At 52.2% G+C, this 24026-nt stretch overlaps 1 protein-coding gene across 6 annotated transcripts; it reads left to right on the top strand.

Moving 5' to 3' along the window:
- Positions 1 to 60: 60 nt before the first annotated feature.
- On the top strand, positions 61 to 23089 carry MEAK7 (MTOR associated protein, eak-7 homolog). 6 transcript variants are annotated; one of them, XM_055306241.1, is made up of 10 exons: positions 128 to 208; positions 1215 to 1413; positions 3741 to 3776; positions 6552 to 6729; positions 8022 to 8252; positions 8563 to 8707; positions 10969 to 11394; positions 13996 to 14114; positions 15787 to 15966; positions 16430 to 23089. In XM_055306241.1, the coding sequence occupies exons 4-10, from the start codon at positions 6577 to 6579 to the stop codon at positions 16541 to 16543; spliced, it is 1368 nt and encodes a 455-aa protein (XP_055162216.1). In that variant the 5' UTR covers positions 128 to 208; positions 1215 to 1413; positions 3741 to 3776; positions 6552 to 6576; the 3' UTR covers positions 16544 to 23089. The 6 variants fall into 6 exon arrangements, with proteins under 6 accessions (XP_055162219.1, XP_055162216.1, XP_055162217.1 ...); XM_055306242.1 differs by having other exon boundaries at positions 134 to 208; positions 1263 to 1413; XM_055306244.1 differs by lacking the exons at positions 128 to 208; positions 1215 to 1413 and adding an exon at positions 61 to 119.
- The last annotated feature ends 937 nt before the right edge of the window (positions 23090 to 24026 follow it).

Here is a 24026-nt window from a genome sequence, read left to right as displayed (position 1 = left end):
GTCTAGGGCTCGGCCCCCTCGGCTTCTGCGTCCGCTATTGGGGCAGACGGCTGCCCGTCAGTGCCGTCCCCTGGCTGCTCCGGGAAAATCCACGCCGGCATCCGGACAGGCGGGTTCCGGTGGGTGCTGGGTGCTGGGGCCTGGGGCCTGGGTGCTGGGTGCTGGGACCTGGGGCTGCGGTGAGCTGAGCACGCCCGGCGGCCCAGAGGTAGCATCCGAGCGGGGAAGGCGGGGTGGGCGCGGTGGCCCGGACCCGGGGAGCACGGTGCCCGAGTGGGCCTGGGCCCCGCCCCTCCTCTGGGCCCCGGGCGGGCGACGTGGGACTCGGGGGGAAGGCGGTTGCGAGGGAGGGAGGGAGGGAGGGAGGGAGGGGTCCGTCCGCAGACTCCGCCCGCGTCCCCTCCTTTCGCGAGGTCGAGGCCAGAGGGTCCCCAGGTGGCGGCCCGCCCCGCCCCGCCCCGGGGAAGAGCAGGGCAGCGAGGGCTGCAGACCCGGGAAGAGCTGCGGCGCCCCCGCGGGAGCAGGCGGGGGGCGGGGGCTGCGCCGGCCTGCGTTGGGGGCGTCTTGTATTGACTGCGCGTGGCAGGCCTTGCCCAGGAAAGCGGAGCAGGTGGCTAAACTCGGCACCTCGGGGAGAGCCCTAGAAAGCCGTCCAGGGCTCGCGCCCCTGCGGACGAGCCGGTGGGCTCCCTGGAGGAGGGGACGCCGGCCCAGGGCAGGAGCAGGACAGTCCAGCACCTTGTGGCGAGCGGGGACTGTACAGCCTGAAGGCAGGCCCACGCCCGAGGGACCCTTGGCAGAGGGGCTTCTGGTGCCGGGATGTCAACAGGGCTTGACGTCCCAACGTCCAGATGAGGGGGCTGGACTCTCCCCAGAAAGGGGGCGCTGAGGGCCAGGTGCTGCCACGACAGCGACCCCTGGCAGGATGGAGTTGGGTGTCGGCTGGTTGGAGGGGAGGGCACCCCGAGGTCGGCCGGCCGGCCCTGAGGACGGAGCTGTCCCAGGACGCCAGCCAGAACCGCAGCCTCGCTCTGCAGCAGGACCGCCCCTGGCTCTGCCCCAGCCCTGAGGGGCCTCCTTGCTTCCCTCCTTCCTGGGCAGGGATTCAGACTTGCCTTGCTTGCGTCTGTCTCCAACCCGGGACCGACCCCAGAAAGCAGAATTAAATGCCCTAATTAACCCGCCTTAATCTCTTCTGCTTCACTGTCCTGAAGTTGGAAAAGCCTTAGCGAACTCGGGTCTGCGCATCTTTGCTCACGCAGTAACCTCAGAGCCCAGCGCCCCTGTGCCGAGAAGCAAGCATTGAGGATTATCTGTGCACTTCGGTGCCACCGGCCCTTGAGCTCTGCCCCACTGCCACACATCCCGGAAACCCAATTTGTCACCTTCAGCCCTACTAACGTTTGGGGCCAGGTAATTTGTTGGGGAAGGGGCTGTCCTCTGCAGTCTAGGATATTCAGCACTCCCGCTTTCTGCCCACTAGATGCCAGCATCACAGGTTTCCCTGCCAGATGTGCCCTGGTGGGACAAAATGACCCCCAGTTGAGAGCCACTGGCATAAGCAATCTTAAAGTCGCATTGGGGTGTGGCCTCCTGAAGGAGGACTTGGTATACGTAACCTCCAGAAGGCTGAGGCCAGCGTCGGGATGTTTTGTGCACAGCTTGCCAAGAAAACAAGCTGTCCTACGTAGGGAGGTACACCTGGGATGGTAGCCTGGGACAGAGAGTTCAGGAAGTTGTATTTAGGGAAGAGTAGGGATGCAGCCAAGGCCTTCATTTCTTCCCCAGAGTTGATTAAAGGGATTTCTGGCAGGATCCCAGTGATGGAGGCTCTAATGGTGGTGGTGGTGGAGACACACACACACACACACACACACACACAACTGGCACCATTGCCATCCTTCATCCTGCCCTGCCGGGCTCTTGCAAATGATGTGGGGCTGTCCTTGGAACTGTTTGCAGCTATGTCCCCTCTGCAGCGCTCTGCAGACCCCAAGAACAGAGACTCAGGGGGCAGGGCCTGTCTCAGAGGCTGCTGCCCTCCCCACCCCCGTGACTCCAGGCCTATGGCTCCTGCCCGAGGCTGCTGCTCACCCTTCTCCTTCCTACTCAAGAAACCTGTGTTGCCATGTGCCCTGTTCCTGGGCCTTGCCCAGGGTCTCCTCCTGGCACTGCCCCTGTGCCCACCCTGGTCTGCCCCTCGCCTGTCCTCTGGGTTGGCAGCTGGCCCTGCCCTGTTCCTTCCTCACAGTGATCGGCCCCAGGAGGGCTGGCCAGGCTGCTGTGTCCTGCTGCTGTGTTTTCAGACAACACTGGAGGAACAAGCTCTAGTGGGTGGGAGGAGGAGGTGGGGGTGGCTGGGTGGGGGTAGCTGAGGGGAGTCTCTGGCTCCCCTCTGCACACCAGACCTCACCTCGGGGATCTTGCTTTGCACCCCATGCCCTTATGTGCATGCCGCCCCTCACTTCCTGGGTGAGCCACCCATGGGTGCCCGAAGACCCACCTGAAATGTGTCCCTTGGGATGTGTTCGACTCCTGACTCCGGTGTTCTCACCTGGATCCCCCCTGACTCCTGCCTTGTCTGTCTCTCCCCCCGTCGGACAGTCAGACGGACCGTTCTGCTGGCGGGCACCTGCCTGAGGCTTCTGTGTCTGCTGGCTCCCTGTGACGGGGCCTGGCCCCGGGGACGCTGAGTTGCTTATTGCAGGAATAAAGCAGAAGGGCCAGTGTGCAGGAGGGGGCGGGCCTGGTGGTCCCTGAGCGGCACAACCCCTGCGTGCAGTGTTCCCTCCTCTGGGATGTGGAAACTTCTGGAGGAGGGGATTTAAATGTTGGTTGCCTTTTAGCTCCCAGTGTCCCCCGTAGAGAGGCTGGCATCGCCCTGGTGGAGCAATTCCTTGGTTTTGAGCAGGGAGGAATGTTTCTCAGGATTTGAGGATTTGGGAGGCAAGGCAATCAGAATGTTGAAGAGAGGCCGGAGGCGGCATCAGCTGGACATCCCGCCTGTGCTGCTGGCTCTCCTGGTGGCTTCTGGGTTTGTTTCCTCCTCAAGGTGGGATGGTTCAGCACATGGAAGCGCATGTGTGGAGGCCCTGCCATGGCTCAGGCCTGCTGGGCCATGGGATACAGAGATGAGGGCATCCTGGAGCCTGTCCCTGGGTAGGGGATGGGTCTTGGTGGTAGATCAAGTGGCACTGTCCAAGGGGCCTGAGTGCCATGGGGGTTGAGAGCCGGTCTGTTGGGGGAGCACTTGGGCCTCTCTCAGGACCTGGGCCAGGCTGGCCTCCTGAAATTTGCACACTGGAGCCCATGAGGCAGTGGGAGAATGGGCCAGTCTTCCTGACAGGCCGGCCAGGGACACCACAGGCTTTGGACAGACGTGTCATCGAGCCTGCAAGCACTGGCTTGCCCAGGTGCTGGGCAGGTGGTTGTAAGACACAGTCTCTGTGACTTTCAGATTAAAGAGGCAAGTAAGCCAGCCTGGAGGGGTGAGTGGAGCTGGAGAGGAGGGGCCCGTGCTCTACTTCAGTTAAGGCAACCGTCAGTCCTAGGAAAGTCAGGAATATCGAGTAGTCTTAGAACCCAAAGGCTGAGTAGGGTGGTGGGGTGCGGAGGTGGAAAGTGAGGGCCTCTGAGCCAGAGAGGGGACTAGAGTCTGATGCCCCGAGTGGACCACATGCCTCCAAGAGTCCAGTTCTGACATGAAGCTGGGCTGACATCTCAAATCCTTCCCCTCCCAGGTGCTGGCAAGACCTTCATCCCTTCCAGCCGTTTAGGTAAGTCATGGGCCTCGTCAGGTCACACACCTTCGGGTTTTCCAGAAGTGCAAAAGTCCATGAACTTTGGCAGGAAGGACCTTATCTGAGAATGAATAATAGAATCATTAGCGTGCAGTTTTATACATCTACCATTTTCAGGGCTTGGACAGAATAACAAGATTAGGGGCACGGGGAGCATTGTATGACAAGCTTTTCAGTGACTTGACAAATTAACACAGATTCTGAGTCTTGAATCTCCCTGGTGGGGGTGGGGAAATAGGAATCTAAATACTTTTAGCTAAAGTCGTCAGTGATTTACCAGCAACACATGGGAAGCTGTGACAGGACAAAACAAAAGCAAGACCACGCCGTACAGACCAAGGTCAGGTCTTGTGCAGGCTCGGGGGGCAGGAGGGCCTCCTGGTAGATGTGAACATGCGGGGCTCCTCCCAGTGATGACTTAGCTCCTCTGTTCTTTGTGCTTCTGCGAGAAAAGTGATGCACACACCCAGTCACCGAGGGGTACCCAGCCCAGTCCAGACTGAGCACCCCTCGTGGGAGCCTTCTAAGAAGGCAGGCCTCAGCCCCAGGTGCCCGAGCCTCCTTGCGCAGCAGCTTAGAGGGCAGCCCTGAGCCCTGAGCCCAGCCCTGCTGGTCTTCAGCTGGCGGGCATAGACCTCTCCCGTGCGGCTTCTCTGGGCGTGGCTCTGGCACACTCAGTGCCGACAGCACGGCCTCGCGGTCCGTAGAACATACCCTGTTCACAGCTACGTCAGTGACAATAGTAGCTGCTTGTCCCTTTGCTTTGCACTCTGCTGTTCTCCTTCCGAGTCAGTGGGTATCAAAAATCAGGTAACAATGGCTTGGGTCCTACACCGTCAGCTGTTTGCTTGGTTGGGCCGTGCCCCTGGAGAGGACCAGGCACCAGCTGGTGTGGCCCCGTCTGTTTCAGAGACGAGGAGAGCCTCCCGCAGGCTGGCCCTTGAGCCCAGGGCTGGAGGTTCTCCTTGGCCGTCATGCTGCTGAGAAACTCGAGGAGTGGAAGCATTTGGATCAGGTGGCTGTGAGGGGCAGCCCCAAACCAGGCTGTGTGAGCCCCCCTCCAGCTGTCTTTGCAAGTGCACTGCGGTCCCTCTTTGAGTCCCCACCGGAGTCCTCCTGTGCGGGGCAGATGGGCCCCCCTGCCAGGAGGGCTGGAATAAAAGAAGATAGAGAAGTAATAGTAGCATCGAGGAGGGTGTGGAGAAATTGGAACCCTCCTGCTTTGCTGCTGGGAATGGAAAATGGAAAACTGTTTGGTGGCTCCTCACGAATTAGGTATCCGATCACCATATGACCCAGCAACTCGGTTCCCGGGTATGTACCCCGCAGTGCGAAAGCAGGGACTTGAGGAAGTGTAGGTACACCGTTTGTAGCCGCCCGACTCGTAATACCCAGTAGGGAGAGACAGCCCAACTTCCAACAGCAGATGAATGGTAAACCCAGTGCGGGCTGCCATTTACCAGTTTCCTGCAGCCCCATGGAGTACTGACGTGCCACGGCGTGGATGGGCCTCGAAGACCAGACACTGAGGGAAAGAGACCAGGCCCACAAGCCCACGGATTGTGTTGTTCTGTGTATACAGAATGTCCAGAACAGGGACACCCATGGACACTGCACATTGGTGGCAGCCAGGGGCTGGGTGAGGGGACAGGGGGACCACTAATAGGGACGAGGTTTCCTTGGGGGTGACGAGGATGTTTTGGAACCTGGTAGAGGTGGGGGTTGCACAGTACCGTGAATGCGCTAAATGCTGCTGAGTGGTTCATTTAAAGTGGTTAGTTTCATGGTAAGGGAATCTCTCTTCAGTAAGAGGAAGGAAGAAAAATCCGAACCGTGCCCCGTTTCCCTTTGGGGTTTCGATCAGCCAGGTCTTGGGAGGCCTGGGATGGCCTGCCCTCCCCTTCCCTGTGCCCTGCCCTGACCTGGTGGGAGGATGCACCCTCCTGGGCGGTGGGAGAAAGTGCTCGTCTCTCCAGCAGTTTCACCAATGTCAGCTTCTAGGTGAAGTCTAAGGACTTCCAGAAGGAACAAGTCCTAGCACTTGGCTTCTTAAGACGTTTCTTTTTCGTCTCTGACTGTGCTTTTCTGTTTGACTCCCGGATCTGACTGCACTTGACCCTTTTCTGTAATGAGGTCTGTAACGATGGACGAGGCCCCCGGGTGCCCATCTCTGTTACTGTCCTTTGAGGGTCACAGGCACCGTCTCAGCCCTTTGCTTTGACTGACTCCAGTGGAGGGCATGATGATGCCTATTTTACACAGGTGGACGTGGCGGCGTGGAGTTTCCGTAGCCTGCCCCAGCCCGCACAGCTGGCAGGGGGCAGAGCCAGGGTCCCAGGAAAAAACTTGTGCAGTCACATGTTTGCTTTGTGGGTCGTATTTTCAAGGTGTCGATTTTATTCCAACATGTGTGATCATCCAGCCTTATAGACTTTTTTCAAGTGAGGTTTTGAAAATAGGAGTATTTAGATTAACATACTAATTTTTCTACTTCTTAGTTACATTACGGTAGGAACTGTGTTTTCAAATAAGTCCAGACTGCTTGGCAGGCATGAGCATGCCCGGGGAGACCCCGAGGTTGGGGGCTGGTTTTCCCACGGGATTTGCATCAACTCCATGACTTAGCTCTGATGAGTTCGGGTGGCCTTTTGCAGCTAAGTCAATATGGATCAACTGACCCTGTATAATTAGCAACATTTATTCTTCTATGACGACTGCATTTTGACCTCTCTAACTTGGTGTCCTTCGCAGAGAATTGTGCCGGATACGAGGAGGGATGGGGAACGTCAGAAGCCAGTTGGGGCAGAAGTTTTGTTCCCAGTTTCTCCCTGAGGAGCAGGCCGAGATTGATAGACTGTTTGATGCTCTGTCATCGGAGAAGCACAGCTCAGACACCTCGCCCCGATCCTTCTCTCTGAAGGCGCTAAAGGCAAGAGCAACAGGTGGCAGCTAGTGTGCGGTGCTGGGCTGGTGCTGGACACTGTGGCCCCAGGCCCGAAGCGGCTCTGTGTCGATGTCTGTCACACATACGGCAGCACCTCGCAGCTCATTCTCTGTACAGGGCCCATGGTCTGCCTTTTCTGCCTCTCAGGCTGTGGGATCTGTTGCAGTGGTTCGGCCTTTGTAGTACGGTATTTTGGGGGACACTTCTAACTTGAGATCAACCAAGGGGGCCAGCCCTGCATGTCCCATCTCTTAAACCTTGGTCCCCTGATTTCCCTCTGAGATCGGGTGATAGGCAGCCTTAGCGGAGTTCCTGGGTCTGGTCACCACAGTCTCAAGTGTACCTTGCCTTTAGATAAATTTGTGTTTGATGCCTAGAATTTTTATGGTACTCCTTTTTTTTTTTTAAGATTTTATTTATTCATGAGAGACACAAAGAGGCCGAGACACATGCAGAGGGAGAAGCTCCCTGCGGGGAGCCCAATGTGGGGCTCATCCCAGGACCCCAGGATCAGGACCTGAGCTGAAGGCAGATGCTCAACTCATGAGCCACCCAGGCAGCCCTAGATTTAAATTTTATTTTTATTTTTATATTTTTTTAAAAGATTTATTTATTCATGATAGAGAGAGAGAGAGAGAGAGGGGGGGGGGGGCAGAGACACAGGCAGAGGGAGAAGTAGGCTCCATGCCAGGAGTCCGACGCAGGACTCGATCCTGGGACTCCAGGATTGCGCCCTGGGCCAAAGGCAGGCGCTAAACCGCTGAGCCACCCAGGGATCCCCTAGATTTAAAATTTAAATAAAGCTTAAGTAAAAATACATATTAAACACAAAGACCTTGGGTAAGAAGAGCTGGCTCCTCTCTAGAGAAGCTCTGCACAGACATCTGTTCCACATGTTAATAAATTCGGACAGGCACGTGGCAGCTGTTAGTCTAGAATGAAGAAGGCATAAGCAGAGTGAAGAGCCAGCAGTGGCCAGAGACAGGAATGATGTCACCAGTTTGGGGCGGGGGACTGCAAGGTTTGGAGGGTAGGATGGAAGAGTCTGATGGCCAAGATGAGCCACAAGCCGAGACACGTCAGGCCTGTGTGTTTTTTGGGTGGTGTGATGCCCTTGGGTGGAGGGGAGGGGATACATCTGGGGTGTAGGAAGGTTGAGTGCTGGGGGAAGCATCCGGGAGCAGCTGTGCTCTGTCTTGGTCCCTGGTCCTTTCCCTACAATCTTACCACATGTAGCTCAACCCTGTCCAGCCTTCTCTCCCACTTGTCCCCAACAGAGCCACATTGGGGAAGCTCTTCCCCTGGAGATGGTCACCAGACTGTATGATGGCATGCGGAGGGTCGACCTGATGGGGAAGGCAAAGGGGCCCAGCGAGAGCATCTCCCGCGAGCAGTTCACAATGTCCATGTCCCACTTGTTGAAGGGAAACTCTGAGGAGAAGAGTCTTATGATCCTGAAAATGATTTCTGCCACAGAAGGTCCTGTGAAAGCAAGAGAAATCCAGAAGGTAGAGTGGCCACGGGGCCCTTTGCAGCCATGCCACGCAGCCTTGGTGTGCTGGGGGAGGTGGGAAGCAGCTAGTGGAGGTGCATGGAGATGCTCCCTTGGGGTCCCTAGGCCACTGGTGAGGTCAGGACTCCTGGACAGAGGCCTTGGCGAAATAGAGCTTGAACACCCACCTAAGTAGTGTCATCTCTAATCATGTTGTGGCCCGTTGGTCGGCATTGAAAAGATAAAGCCCCCTTCCCTGTGTTGATAGGATGTAGGTCATGAGTCGAAGTAGAAATGTCACTAATGGGAAAATTGTGGTCCTGCAGTTTACAGAGGATCTGGTTGGCTCTGTGGTGCATGTGCTCAGCTACAGACAGGAACTGAGAGGCTGGACCCCGAAGACAGGCCTGGGTCCCCCACCCAGGGTGCAAGTGCTAGCTGCCCAGCTCTTCTCCGAGATGGACCTTCGAGGCAAGTGCCCTGTGTGCTCACCCACTGAGACCTTGACGCGTAGACTGCTACCACGTGGTCTTGGTCACTGTGAGCTTATAGTGAAGTTTCGAGATCCGTAAACATGAGTCCTCCAAATTTGTTGTGGATTATCTAGTTGGTTGGCCATGAAATATGCCTCAGAGTAAATTGAAAAGGACTGAAATCGTACAATGTTCTTCAACCACAGCAGAAAGAAATTATAAATCTGTAACAAGAGGCATTTGGGAAATTCACAAAGATGCATAAATTAACGTAATCATTCCGAGTGTCCCTTGTAATCCTGATTCTGCAAGGTCGGTAGTGATGTCCCCACTTTCATTTCTGATCTTAGGCATTGGAGACCTTTTATTTTCTTGATCAGTCTAGCTGAAGGTCTATGAGCTTTCGGTGGATGTTTTCAGAGAGTTAACTCGATACGGTGGTTTTTCTCGGTTACTTCCTTCCTCTCCACCCTAGTCTTCTTTCTTCCTGGTTGCTTCACATTTAGTCTGGTCTACTTTCTCTAGTTTCCTAAGGTTGGAGGGTCGGTCATCGATTTGAGATCCCTCTTCTTTTTCTATGTAGGGATTTACGGCTATACGGTCCCCTCTAACCACTGCTTTAGTCGAACCCTGTAAGTTTTGTTGTGTCGCGTCTATGTGTTCATCCCTCTCAGTATTTTCTAACTTGTGATTCCTCCTTTGGTCTCTTGGTTCCTTAGATGCATGTTACTCGGCTTCTCCGTGCTTGTGAATTTCCCAACAACAGTTCTGTTGTTGATTTATAATTGCTTTCCACTGTGGTTGAAGAACATACCTTGTATGACTTCAGTCCTTTTAAATTTACCGAGGTGTGCTTCATGCACCAATGTGTGGTCTGTTCCAGTCAGTGTGCATGTGCCTTTGAGAATAATGTGTATTCTGCTATCATTGGATGAGAAAGCATATACGTTGGCATTTATGTGGGACTTAAAAATACCTATGGTGAATCTCTTTGCAAAGTAGATTTGTTTTATAAAAGCATTATTTTATTGTAAAGCTTGATTTTAAATCTTATCTTGTTATATTTTACTTATTTGAGAGAGAGATAGCAAGAGAGAGCACGAGCGAGGAATGGAGGGAGAAGCAGGCTCCCTGAGAGCAGGAAGCCTGACTCAGGGCTCGATCCCAGGACCCCGAGAGCATGATCTGAGCCAAAGGCAGATGTTTAACCAACTGAACCACCCGAGTGCCCCTGTAAAGCTGGATTTTAAAATCCAGTTGGGAAAGAGGTCCTATGTCAAAAATCAAGTGATAAATTTGGAACTTGGTAGGAGAATAACATAATATACGTAAAAATATCAGTAGTCGGCCTTCTGGTATTACCATCCTGTCACCTCCTTTCTTGGTGGGTAAGAGATAGAAAACAGGACTATAAGAGGGGGTCAAGCACAATTCATAGTTAATGAACACTTTTTTCCCCAGATAAACAGTGGCAGTGGGGGGTGATTAATAAGTTACCAGGCACTACTCTGACTTGCCTGGAGAATGTCACACTTCTAGGTCCTTTCAAAATGGCGGTGTTGGGTGGAAGTCCTGGAAGGGTGGTTTTGGTGTGGCTCTCAGGAACACCTGCTTAAGGCTTCAGAGCCGGGCCCACGGGTGAGGCCTGGCTGTCTCCTGGGCCTCTGCACTGCAGCTTGCAGAGGAGACAAAAGATAGATGTGGACATTGAGTTGTTGACATCCGTGCAGGCACCAATGCAAGCCACATGTGAAACTTTAAATATTCTGGTAACCACATTGAAAGAGTAAAAAGAAGGGTGCGTGGGTGGCTCAGTCAGTGAAGCATCTGCCTTTGGCTCAGGTCATGATCCCTGAGTTGTGGGATCGAGTCCCACGTTGGGCTCCCTGCTCAGCGGGGAGTCTGCTTCTCCCTCTTCATCTGCTTCTCCCCCTGCTTGTGCTCTCTCTTTCTCTCTCAAATAAATAAATACAATTTTAAAAAAAAAGGTAAAAAGAAACAAGGGGAATTACTTATAATACATCCAAAGCATACTTCAGTATCCGTAATCAATACAAAGTGATTGAGCTCTTACACCTATTTTTTCATGCCAAAACTTTGAAATTGGGTGTCTATTTGATACTTGCACGGCTCTGTTCAGACCAGCCACATGTCAAGTTCTTAGGACCTCGCGTGGCTCACATGTTGGGCGGCACAGGTGTGGGTCATGGATGTCAGGTGATGCAGTGGCCAAACCGATTGTGTTTGTTCCTCCCCCAGGTGGTGAGAAGCTTCCGGGGCCTCAGCAGCTGGACTGTGAGTGTGACCTAGCCATGGTCGAGGCCTGGGTGTTCAGGGTCCCCCATGTAGCCACGTTTCTGAGTGTGGTCATCCACAGAGGCTTTCTCCTGCGTTTGCCCCTCGATCTGGCCACGCTTGTCCCTGAGCGTCACGTTGACCAGGAGAGGGTGTTTGAGAGTGTCCTGGACATCCTGTCGGTCATCTATATCAACTCCCACCTGCCTAGGGAGCAGCGGCACCGCTGGCGTCTGCTCTTCTCGTCCAAGCTTCACGGGCACAGCTTCACCCAGCTCTGTGGGCACATCACCCAGCAGGGCCCGTGCATCGTGCTGGTTGAGGACCATGATGGCCATGTGTTTGGTGGGTTTGCATCCTGTTCCTGGGAGGTCAAGCCTCAGTTTCAAGGTGAGACTTGGTCCCCAAAACCACATGCGGTAGCACGGTGCTCATTAAGAGTTTGGCCTGTGGCTGCTGCCTGGGAACCCCTGAGCCGACCCAGGGCGCAGTGTCCAGAGGCTTTCTTCCACCTCTTTGGGGTGCTCACCTGGACACGGTCGGGAGGACAGGAGGAGGAGATGCTGCTTTGTGTGGTCTAGTGCATTGGGGGTTTCTTTGGTGATTCTGGCAACAGAGGAAGGCACACAGGACAGGTTTCCTGACCCTGGATGTCAGGTGAGGAGGCAGCGGCTTGGCATTAGGCATTATTTTAAACCATAGTGGGTCCAGGCCACGGGGGAGGCTGGGCTGTGGGTGCTTCAGCCGCTCCTGTCCGATGGATGTCTCTCGTCATGGGCCGCCCCTCATTCCTGGACAGCCTGTTTCCTGCAAGTGCGTCTGCTTTGCTGTGTCCTGCTTTCCCTTCTGCCCTGGTTTTCCAGACCTGTGATTTTTTTTGCAATTCAAACACTCATCGTGTGACTTTCAATGCACTGGATGAAAGTCTTTGAAGCAAATTCTTCCCCTTCCTTAAAGAAACGTGCTCTGATGAACATTTTTAAAGGATCATTTATCTCCTGGGCAGTGGGCTGTTCTCCCCAGAGATGCACCTGCCTTCCCAGGGTCTGATGTCCCCGCATGTGCCTTGGGTGTGGTCCTGGCTGCCCAAGCCTGGTCCTCAGTAGGTCTCCCCACCTGTGAGATGGGGGCATTTCCCAGAGGCTGAGAGACCCGATGTACCTCTGCCCTCGTGCCCAGGAGCCAAGTGGTTAATCCTCTAACTGGCTTTGTTCCTAGCTGTGACAGACCAATGCCATGTGCTCCTCAGGAATAGGGACTGCGAGTCTGAACCAGAGGGTCCTCTGTTCCGTCCCCACATCTCTCCACACAGTTCCCACCGGTGTTGCTGTGGGGACCTCCTTATCAGCCTCCTGGTTTGCATCTCGCCTCCAGTCCATTCACCACATCCCAACATGTGTGACATTGTGCTCTTCTCCTGAGACCCGTGAATGCTGCCCGCTGGAGGTGCGCCTCCTATCTCTGGCCTCATGACCCACACCTGTCGTCTGGTGCTCCGTGCTCAGTCTCCCCAAGGCTACCTGCAGGCTGTGATTCATTCTCAGACTTGGCACATGCTACTCTTCTCTCCCCCCTGACCTGTTTGCATGACCAGCTCCTTTTTAGGACTCATCCCAATGTCACCTCCTCCAGGAAGCCTTCCTAAACACAGGAGGGCTGTGTGCACTCTGAGTGTCCTCTGTCATTCTGCACACCTATGCACACCTTCCCTCTCCTAGGCAAGCTTCTGGAGGCTGTGTCCAGGTGCAGAGGTGACATTACTCAGGAGATTTTAGTAGCAGCAGGGTGGCCATCTGCCTGGGTTGCATGAAAGGAATCATGAGCTGAATCTCTGAGATCCTGTTGTTTCTAGGATTTGGTTTTCTCTAAGACTTCAGAATGTTCTAGATCTTTAATCCAGTTGCTGCTACTAGCCCTTCCCCACTGTGTCCGGGACCCCCAAGGCCCCCCACATGTCAGCGACTCCCTAGGAGGACCTGCAGGACTCAGGCTACAGTCTCACTCGTGGCCGTGATTTATTACAGCAAGAGGACACAAAACAAGATCAGCTGAGGGACAGGTGCCAGTTTCCAGAGCCCTCTCCCAGGGGTCACACAGGACACACTCAATTCCCCAGCAGTGTTGTCTACCAGCGATGCTCGTTAGGGACTCAACACCCAGGGTTTTCCTGGGGGCTGGTCATGAGAGCACCCTCTGCCTCATGTGCACATTCCAGAGTCCCGGGATGGAAGCAGATGTTCTGCATCAACCACGTCGTTTGCACAAACCGTGTCAGGACAGGGAGCCCCTCTTACCAGTGCTGAGAGTGGGGACCCTCCCCAAATCCAAGTTCCCAGATGCCTGCCCAGGGAGCTTCCTTGGGGCCGAGTCTCAGTCCTGCTGGGTTAACTTGCTTCTGCAGCCCCCCTCCTTGTCATGGGGCCTGGGGGAATGAATGAGGCATCCTCCCCCAGGTTGGAGGCTCTGCACTCGGGTACACATCTGAGAGTTGTCCTAACAGGCGCGTGGCCGCCTCTCCCAGCTCTCTGGTATTCACTGCAGGCCGGCTCTGTGGGCTTAATAGGATATTAAGAAGCAGTATTAGTCTCCCCGAAGGTCAGTGGAAAACCACCATTGGCAGGTTTTCAGACTGGAGCCCATGCGGTCCTGAGACACGAGAGCAGAATCCCAGCAGAGGGCAGCCTCGCATCACAGATGCGGTCAATATTCAGCCCTCAGTGGTTCCCGTCCTTTTGTTCTGGTTTGTTCTGGAAGCCATCCTAACCTTGCAGACTTGACGGGGAGTCCCTTCCTTTCTGCTTAGGTTTCTGCAGCCGCAGTGCAAAGACCCACGGCTTCGGGCTGAGCAGACATTCTCTAGAGCGCCGGGCAAGGGGCCCAGGTCCCCACAATTGTGCCAACTGGTGCTGTGTGGGAAGGCAGCTCGGGCACGCTGCCGCTGGCTGGCGGGCATCGTTGATGCGTGCTTGTCTGCACTCTGGTCACTTTCAGGCGATGACACTTGCTTCCTGTTCTCCATCTCCCCCCACATGGCCGTGTACACGTCCACGGGTTACAACGACCACTACATGTACCTGAATCACAGGCAGCAGACCATCCCGAACGGACTGGTAAGAACCCAGGGAGACCAGGGGCCGCCCCTCCTTTGTGGTGTCCTTCCCACAATGGGGTCCATCCCACGCCCGGCCTGGCACTTGCCCCGTACGTGGGGGGAGCTGTAGGCCCTTGGCTTTGTGCCTGGGCCATTCACTTCCGTCTGCCTGGGTCTCCGTGCCGTGGCCAGTGACAGCTGGGACAGAATTTTCTCCTGCAAGGTCAGGCTCTGCTGACACATGTCCATGGTTTGGGTGCAGATGGTGGATTTGGCCACTTTTCCTGTGGCCTTTGTGACTGGAGCCCAGATTTGGGCTCCCCAGGCCCATCAGGAGTTGTCAGTGGGTGACTCACAGGACTGGGGCTCCCGTCAGGGTGGGTGCACCTCCCACCTACTCTGTCTGCAGCCTGGAGACTTAGCCATGGGAGGAAGATGATGGGGAGGGGTGCTGGGATGGATGCTCCCGCCTGTGCCCCACCCACACCTTTGAGCCGGCTTTGTGTGGGTGAGAAGTGGGTCTCCTGCCAGCACCCTAGCCTGTTCCTTTTCTCTGTTGCTTAGCACAAAGTGCCTTTTGGGAAATTCCAGCTCTGTGCTTGTAGAGGAAGGCTGGTCCACCTTGTCAGGGTGGAGGGGACCCCGGTGCTCCTTCCCAGGCTCACTGTAGGCTCCTGCGGGGCCATCTGAGGGCCCCAGACACCTCCCAGAAAGGGCAGTTGGGTGGCCTCAGGAATATAGTCCCCAGTAGGTCCTCAGGAATCGCCAGTCATCAGCCCGAGGGAGAAGTAGCCCTGAGAGTCAGCATTTCTGCTCTGGTCTCTTGCTCAGCCTCCGTCCCCATCCTGCCAGGGGCCCAAGAAGGCAGCGGTGGAGGTGGCATTGGGGAAGGTCATCGGGAGGCTGAACAGTGGTTCTGTCTCGCTGGCCGCAGCCTAGTGTGACAGGCGGTGGAGACACTGGGTGTGAGTCGCCCCAGGGTCTGCTCCCCGTTTCTTGTCCCTGCAGGGTCAGCCTGGGCTGAGTAAGACAAGTACCCTTGTGTGGGGAGAGCGGGGAGAGTGGGGCGGATACAGGTTTTTAGGGTCAGGATCGGTGCTGACCTCTCCCCTTTTAGTTTAATGGTTCCAATCTCTAGGCCCTGGTCTGAGTTCAATTTCTCTTCTCTTCTCTTCTCTTCTCTTCTCTTCTCTTCTCTTCTCTTCTCTTCTCTTCTCTTCTCTTCTCTTCTCTTCGTTTTATTTATTCATGAGAGACACAGAGAGAGGCAGAGACATAGGCAGAGGGGAAGCAGGCTCTTCACAGGGAGCCTGATGTGGGACTCGATCCCAGGACTCTGGGATCATGCTCTGAGCCAAAGGCAGACACACAATGACTGAACCACCCAGGCATCCGTGAATCCTTTTTTTCTGTCCTCTGCTGTCACGTGTGCTCCCAGCCAGTGTAGCCTCAGGAGAAGGAGCCATGGGGTGGGCATCCGGACACCTCAGTGATTTATTTTAGTAGCTTGAGACGGGATGTTTACATTGCAGCCTCTTCTGTATGTTTCCAGTTTTTTTTTTTTTTTTTTTAAATCGAAAGAAAACCGTATCCACCTCTTAGCGGCCCTCCTGCCAGTCTGGTTCCGGAGGCTGATGCGGGCTCTGAGTGGCGTCAGAGACTGAGGAGATGCCGTGCTCTTCCCCCCACAGGGCATGGGAGGCCAGCATAATTACTTTGGGCTGTGGATCGATGTGGATTTCGGGAAAGGACACAGCAAGGCCAAGCCCAAGTGTACCACGTACAGTAGCCCTCAGCTGTCAGCCCAGGAGAACTTCAGGTTCGAGAAGATGGAGGTGTGGGGAGTGGGGGATGCCCCGGTGTTGCAGCAGGTGAGTTGGGGGGCACGGCTCCGCTGTTTCCATGCTCCCCTTTTACTCTTCCTTCTGGACGTAGCTTATCCTAAGTCTGGTCCCAGCAGCTGATGCTGGACAGAGATGCTGCTGGGTACGCAGTGGGGCTGGGAGTCCTGTCGGGGTCTGTGGGGTTTAGTAAAGCAGGGCCCTGCCCTAGGTGGGAACCTGGCAGGTGAGTGGCCCGTCTACAAGATGAGGAAGGTCTGGGGTTCCTCCTAGTTCCGAGGTTCTGCAGTGAGCTATTCTTGGACCCTCTGCACCTTGTGACCTCCCAACGACAGCACCCGGGGGGGGCAAGGGGCACCTCAGTGAGAGTGCCAGAGCCCCCAGTGTGTTTTCCTCGTGACGGCAGGAGGACATTGATTCTACCATCACGAGCTTGAAACCAGCATGACATCCCTGTTGGGCAGACGCTCACCGCGGTTCCCTTCTTCCCAAGGCCAAGAGCAGCAGGAGTGTCCTGGACAAGAATCCTGAGGCCCGGATCCTGCTGGAGGCCAGTGGGCGGAGTCGCCACAGCGAAGGGCTCCGGGACGTCCCGGATGGTGAATGAGGAGGTCCCCCTGAGCTTGGGCCTCCCGAGAGCTGGCCCCTGGCCCCCTGGATGGAGCGCAGCCTGCGGACCCCTCCCCATCTCACGTGTTCAACATAGGACTATACTGGTCACATCCAGGTGGTTCTGGATGTGCTGCATCGGAACACAGTAAAATTGCTTTGATGCTGTATGTGGATTGTGGGCGCATCTCCCAGAAATCCTGAGTGTCAGTTAGCAACTTAATCCTTGTATTCTGTCCGTTTCTCGTCAGTGAAATCCGAAGACACGGATGCTTGAGACCTCTGCTGGAGCTAGTGTCTGATGGGCAAGCGCATTCCTGCCACGCAGGAGAGGACTCTGCTGGGGGGGCGGGTCACCTGGCCCCCGCTCAAGCCACTGCAGTTAAAAAAAAAAAAGTGCCTCGATGTCCTGTTCCAACTGGTAAAGGGCAGAGGCACTGGGATGTGAGTCTCTGTGCTTTTGGGAGCAGCTTCCTATGACGTGGCATTTCTAGGTTTATATAAAAGCCTAAACTGTATTAATAGGAGGAATAGCTGAAGGCTTTGCAGAGAACAGGTGTCCTGGTGGCGGGGGTCCTCTATAGGTGTTTGTAATTAGGTTCCACATTTGCCTTTCTCGGCTGCTTTGAAATGAGTCCGTGCCATGATCTACAGAGGCTCCAGGTGGTTCTGTTGTTAATTTAAATGTGGGTAAATCGGAAGCCTTGACACGTCCTGTGGTGTGGATTAGTGGTGAGTAATTTGACAGTACTGGCCTGGGTTCCTGACCCTGGCGCCACCTCCTCGGTGTCGCCCTCTGGCCAGGTGGCCCCCCATAGTGCTGAGGGGTGATTTGACAGCAGAGACTCCCTTTAAACCAACTCGAGTGATCTGAGCGTGCAGACGATGACCTGGGTGTGTGTTCAAGGCTGGGCCGGAAGAAGCTCACCCCTCCATGAGAAGTCCCTCCTTCGCATTTGGAGCTGTGGGTTCGTCTCTAAGACATATGCCTCCCTTCTGGGGTCTTTCGCTATAAACTTTGGCCTTCTGCAGATCTGAGGACAATGCAGCCTTTTATTACAGAACTTGCCTGATCACGAGCCATAGTAAAGCTAGCTGCTTGCATTTTGCAGGTACTGTATTTTCTCCCAGGAAGCTCCTCAAACTTGGCCCTTAGCGGCATCCTGAGCAGAAGGCCTTGCAGTTAGCTTTCAAAAGAAAAGTGTGTCCCCAGACAGTAGGCAGAGGGGCAGCAGCCTGACCTATCTGGACTTAGTCATGGTTGATTTTCCTTCTAAAAAGCTGGTTTTTAATAAGCTGCTCGTTGAGGTTGTATGTTTCCTCTCAGCTGATAGGACAGCGGATATAAGGTGTGAGGATCCTCAGGTATCCTTACCATAAATCCAAAGAATTAGGTCGGTCCTGCACCTTCCATCTATTGCAGAATTTCTTTTGATAAAAATGCAAGTAAATACTTCACTAGAAATAGTCTGTTGGTATCTGTACCTTAAGTACCATTGCTGTCGCCTGTGTTCCTGGCTGTCGGAGAGGCTTCGCGTTTGCTCATGGGCACACTCTCTGCCTCGTGCTGGTTCCCATCAGAGGGCAGCGGACCAGTGGGCACCTGTTTCCCCAGATGGCACGTTCACACACAGAATGGCGGGGGCCCAGCCCAGGTGCACGCGAACCCAGGGGTGCAGCCCTCCTGGTGGACCTCTCAGCGCACAAATCTGTGGAGGGTGTCACTGCAGCGGGGGCCACTGGACCTGGCCAGCCTCCCTCCCCCGGGCCTGGGACACATGCAGTGCTGGTTTTAACAGTAAGGAGTTTGTTACTGGATGCAACAAAAGAGAATTCAGGGCCAATGGTTTCCTTGTGAGTGAAGACCACTGAGGGCTCCAGAAAGTGCTGGAAGGAAGAAGTGAAAGGATGGGGTCTATGGGGCAAACGTTGCTATTGTTACTTTTCCTCCTGCCATGTTTTCTTTATTAAAACATGGTGTATAGTAAAAAAAAAAAAGTTGAAATAGGAAGGCTAGAACTCAAAGAGAAATCTTCCTCTAGCTGTGTTATTTCCCAAGGAGCAAAGCCACTCATGAGAAAACCACTCCTGCCTGAGGGGACCCCTTGCACGCCCAGCATGAGTGTGTCTTCTGCACTCTACCCTGGTGTGTGCCCCGCTTGTTCTTGGTCACGGTGGCTTCACACATACCCATCAGTCTCCCTTTGACCTCACGGACTGCGCAGTGCCCTGTGGTGCGAATGCTCCGTGGTTTGGGGAACGTCATGACTGCTGCCACAGGCCCCTGGGTGTCTGTCTTGGTGTGATTTTTGTCGGGAAGAATCAACTCTTAGAAGTTGAATTGTTGGATCAAAAGATGCTGCTTAGCTTCGATCTGAGAAATGAGCAAACCTGAGTTCGGTTTATGCTCCTGACCTACCACCATGCCTGTTTGCCATAAAGATACCGATACTGTGTTAAAACCTAGTTGTTTTTTTTTTTTTTTTTTTTGTGCGGACCCGATATTTTCTCTGAGTGACCGTGAACCACTTCATTTTTCAAAAGCCATCTGTGTCCTACCCTTCACCTGGTTTTCTGGGGCGTGGGTTTTCTTCTTACCAGTTTGCGAGAGTGCTTTTTTGAATGAAGCAAAATAGTTTTTAACTTGTGTCCTAAGTATTTTTCCCACTTTGACCTTATTTTTCTATTTGTAAATTTTGCATTTTTGTCCTCCTTTTTTTTTTTTACCAGCATTTGCTCTTTTTTTTTTTTTAAGATTTTATTTATTTATTCAGAGAGACATACAGAGAGAGAGGGGCAGAGACACAGGAGGAGGGAGAAGCAGGCTCCATGCAGGGAGCCCGATGTGGGACTCAATCCAGGGACTCCAGGATCTCGCCCTGAGCCAAAGGTAGGCGCTCAACCCCTGAGCCACCCAGGCATTCCCCGCCCCTCCTTTAAAAAGATTTTATTTATTTATTCATGAGAGACACAGAGAGAGAGGCAGAGACACAGGCAGAGGGAGAAGTACAGCATTTCCTCTTAAGGCTTCTGATATTTGTGGTTATTTACCCACTGTGATTAAAAAAAAAGAAAGAAAATCAGGGCCCCTAGGTGGCTCAGTCAGTGAAGCGTCTACCTTCGGCTTAGGTTGTGATCCCAAGACCCTGGGGTCAAGCCCCGTTCGGCTCCCTGCTCAGTGGAGAAGTCTGCTTCTCCCTCTCCCTTATTTAAAATAAAATCTTTTTTAAAAAATCATGCTTGCTTTTATTGATTCTCTGCTTTCCATTTTTCCTTCTATATTTTGGTCCATTCAAAATGTATTTTAAAATGTACCTCTATCTTTCCCCCCCAAATAAATTCCAATATCTTTTATATATTAAACAGAATGTTTCTTTCCACCGACTTAAAGTACTGCTTTTGGGGCGCCTGGGGGGCTCATTCGGTCAAACCTCCGACTCTTGGTTTCGGCTCAGGTCATGATCTCAGGGTTATGAGATCAAACCCCACATTGGTCTCTTCGCTGAGCATGGAGCCTGCTTGGGATTCTTTCTCTTCCTCTCACCCCAAAGAAGGGGAGGAAGGGAGGACTGTTTTCTCATCCCCTGAATTTCTATATGAACTTCAGTTTCTGCCTCATGTTTTAAATTCTGGAGTTTTACAATAAAAAGGTTTAAGAGCTATTCCCCAATGATTTATTTGTTTTGGGATTTTCCTTCCCATGCTTGCCTGTTTATTTTCTCTGATCTTGGGTAATCCTTCTGAAAAGTTTGATGGTTGCATTTTAGAGATAGCATTAAATGTGGATCCGTGTAGGCAGAGCTGATACCTGGCAGGTGTGAATGGTTCCTGCCCCCAAGGATGGTAACGTCCAAGTCTGTAACATAGATTTTGTTACTGCTGGCACCGTACCTGGACTTTTCCCCCTGATGGTTGTTTGAACATAGGAAGGTTCTTGATTTTTCTACCTAGTTTTGTGCCCAGCCGCCTTGCTGAATTCTTTGGTCTGGGGGTTTTCAACCTTGGGTCTGCATCAGAATCCTCTGGAAGGCGTCCTTAAGGGCAGGTGGTAGCACTGGGAGTGAACATTTCTTGTGAATCCCCGGGCTCAGTGCAGCTGTATGCTTGGCTCTGGTGATTTCTCCTTTTTTCTCTCCAGCGTCACTGAGCTATAACTGATACAACATGTTGAGTTGCACTTACTATGGTGACGTATCTGGAAATGAGGATAATTTCCCTCCTTTTGCAATTTCTAGACTTTTTCTTTCTTTCTCTTGATGGATTATATCAGCAAATACTTTCAAATTTCAGAAGCAGTGACACACTCTTCCCACTCATGACTTTAATGGAAATGGGTCTGGTCTTTTTTTTTTTTTTTAAGATTTTATTCATTTACTCATGAGAGAGAGAGAGAGAGAGAGAGAGAGAGAGAGAGAGAGAGGTGTGCAGAGACACAGGCAGAGGGAGGAGCAGGCTTCCTGTGGGGAGCTCAATGTGGAACTTGATCACAGGACCCTGGGGTCAGGAGCTGAGCCAAACAAAGGCAGATGCTCAACCATTGAGCCACCCAGGTGCCCCAGGTCTAGTCTTTGATCATGGAGCAGGATGCTGGCTTTTCAGATAGATACTCATGTAAAGGAAGTATTTGTATTTATGTTGAGTTTCTGTCCAGATGTTGAATTTTCTAAAAAGTGGTTTATTTTTTTTAGTATCCATAGTTTTCTGATTCTTTTTTTTTTTCATAAGGAATACCAAATCAGTAGGGCTCCAGATACTGAGCCACGTGTATGTTAACTGCCACTCGAATGTGTGAATTCATTTGGACCGTGTTTGGTACTTTTGTAGCTGGGTGTACAAATGAGTTGGTCTGTAGTTTTGTTGGGTCTAATTTTATGTAAATCAGGCTTTAGTTGTAAAGTTATGCTGGCCTGGGATGCCTGGGTGGCTCAGTCAGTGGAGAGTCTGTCTTCCAGCTCAGGTCCTGGGATCAAGTCCCGCATCTGGCTCTCTGCTCAGTGGGGAATCTTCTTCCTCTCCCTCTGCCTGCCACTCTCCCTGCTTGTGCACATGTGCTTTCTCTCTCTTTCTTTCTCTTTCAGTCAAATAAATAGAATCTTTAAATTTTTTTTTAAATTGTGTTGGCCTTAGAAAAATAATTTAGAACTTCTCTTCTTTGCAGGATCTAGAAAAAAAGCAAATGAAAGTCCCTTAAAGTTTGGGTAAAACTCATCGGGAACTTTTGGTTTTGTGGGCAAGGAGGGGTGAACTCTTGATCACCTCATCCATGTCTTTTATCATCTGTGTGGTTTTAAATCTCTGTTGGGGTTCATTCTGATGATTTTTTAATTTCTTGATAAGTTTTTCATTTTATGTAAGCCTTCAAATTAATTTACATAGGATTGACCAAAATATGTGAAATTTTTTGTAGTTGTGGGTTTTAACTTGCTGTCCCTTTTCCTACATTATGTTGTACTAGTTTTGTTTTTTTTAGTTAATTTTGCTTTTATAGGATCTCCTCCCATGTGTCCGTTTCTTTTTCAAATTTGAGTTGTCAAATTACTCAATAAAGAAGAATGGAGGTAAATACATACATGGAGGTATTACTTTCTTCTTGGAGCTCCGCCTTCCTTGGCAGTACCCTGTCAATTGTGACAGATGTGCGTTCATGGTCAGCTTCTAGATTTTCTGGAGTTCTTATTCCAATCACCACTTAGACCCAAGAGTTCTAAAATTTTGGCATGCTGGACAATTTTCCTACAAATGGTGGTGTTGATTTTCAGATTTGCTGAACAGTGATTAGAAGAATTGAGATTTTAGTCGTGTCCTTACATGTGGCCTGCTAGTCTCCCACGGACTTTTCTGTATGTTTTCCTATGTTTTTCATACGATGCCCTATGAATTTGGATGCTGTGTTAGTGCATGTGTAGGCTCGGTCAATTTTACTGGTGACTACATCTCATTAAATATTCTTTCTCTCACCTAATGCTTTTGGCTTCGATTTTAATCTTGTCTGACAGTAACTGTGTCACCGCAGCATGTGCTGTTTGCCTGGTAGATTGTAGCTCAATTTTTCTGAGTCTGGTGTTTTTTTTTTTTTTTCTAAACTTTATTTTGAAGTAATTTAGATCCACCTAGAGGTTGCAAAACGAGTCCCATGAGTTCCTGTGTACTCCTCACCCGGCTTCCCCTGATGAAAACATCTTCCCTACTCAGCACAATTGCCTAAACCAGGACACTGGCATTGGGACAGTGCTGCCAGTGTTTCCATTGCATCTGCTCTTGGGCAATGTCAAGGCTAAGGTGCGGCGCTACAGCTGGCAATGTTTGCCCAAGCCTCTGACACCCACTACTAGCTCAGGGTTCCCCAAACCACCCTCAGATTGGACAATTTGCTAAAAAGACAGAACTCAGTGAAACCCATTGTACTGTTGGTCAGGCTTATTACAGGGAAGGATGCAGGTCAGAAGCAGCTAAAAGGCAGAATCTGGGGGTGTTCCAAGAACAGAGCTCCCGGGCAGCCTCTCTCCGGGAGTCCTTCTAGAGAATCACCGAGTCTGAGCGTAGCCTGAAGGGGTCCCCTGGCCTCAGTCCTGTAAGACTTTATCACATGTGTGGATTCACAGAACCATCACTACTGTTGACCTGAACTGTTCCATCGCCCCCAAAACTCCCTTCTGTTCCCCCCCACATATAGTCACGTACTTCCTAACCCTGTACCCTGGCAGCCTCCCCTCCATTCTCTGTCACCCTGTCACTTAGAGAATGTTAGGGACATGGAACAATTTGGTACATAACCAGGAAGACTGGTTTCTTTCACTCAGCATGAGACAGACCCAAGAGACCCATCCTGGGTACAACTTCTCATGGCTGGCTGGTACTCCGTCGTGTGGCACTCCCGGTCCCTTCACCCACAGAAAGATGTTTGGGTTGTTCTAAGGTCTGGCTCTTACAGGTGAAGTTGCTGCGAGCACTTATGTACAGATTTTTGTGTGTGCGTAAGGGTCCGTGCCTAGGAGCGGAATTGCCAGGTCACATGCTAAGCTGTGTTTAACCCGACAGGATGCGGTCAGCCTGTTCTCCAGTGGCCATGGCACGCACCTGTCCCCCAGCACCGTGTAGGAGCTCTTGGTGCTCCGCGTCCTTGCCAGCACCTAGTATGCTTGGTGTGTTCTGAGCTATTTTAGTGGGTGTGTAGCCCATCTCCTTGTGGGCTAAGGTGGCACATCTTTTCCTGTGCTTTTGCACTATCTGCATGTCCTCTTTGGTGAAGACTCACTTCAAGACTTTTGCCCATTTCCTATTTTTTTTTTTACTGTTAAATTTTAAGTTTTTGAAAAATATTCTGGGTTAAAGTCCATTTTGGGATATGTGACTTGAAAATATTTGTTTTCCAGTCTTTTTTTTTTTAATGCTCTCAAATAGTGACTTTCCTGCACAAAATATTTTGATTTTTTGGTGGAATTCAATTAATCATTTTTCTTCCCCCCCCCTTGGAGTTTTAA

The sequence above is a fragment of the Nyctereutes procyonoides genome, unplaced genomic scaffold (assembly GCF_905146905.1).
Source record: "Nyctereutes procyonoides isolate TBG_1078 unplaced genomic scaffold, NYPRO_anot_genome, whole genome shotgun sequence".
Classification (NCBI taxonomy): domain Eukaryota; kingdom Metazoa; phylum Chordata; class Mammalia; order Carnivora; family Canidae; genus Nyctereutes; species Nyctereutes procyonoides.
This window is presented reverse-complemented; position numbering and strand designations above follow the sequence as displayed.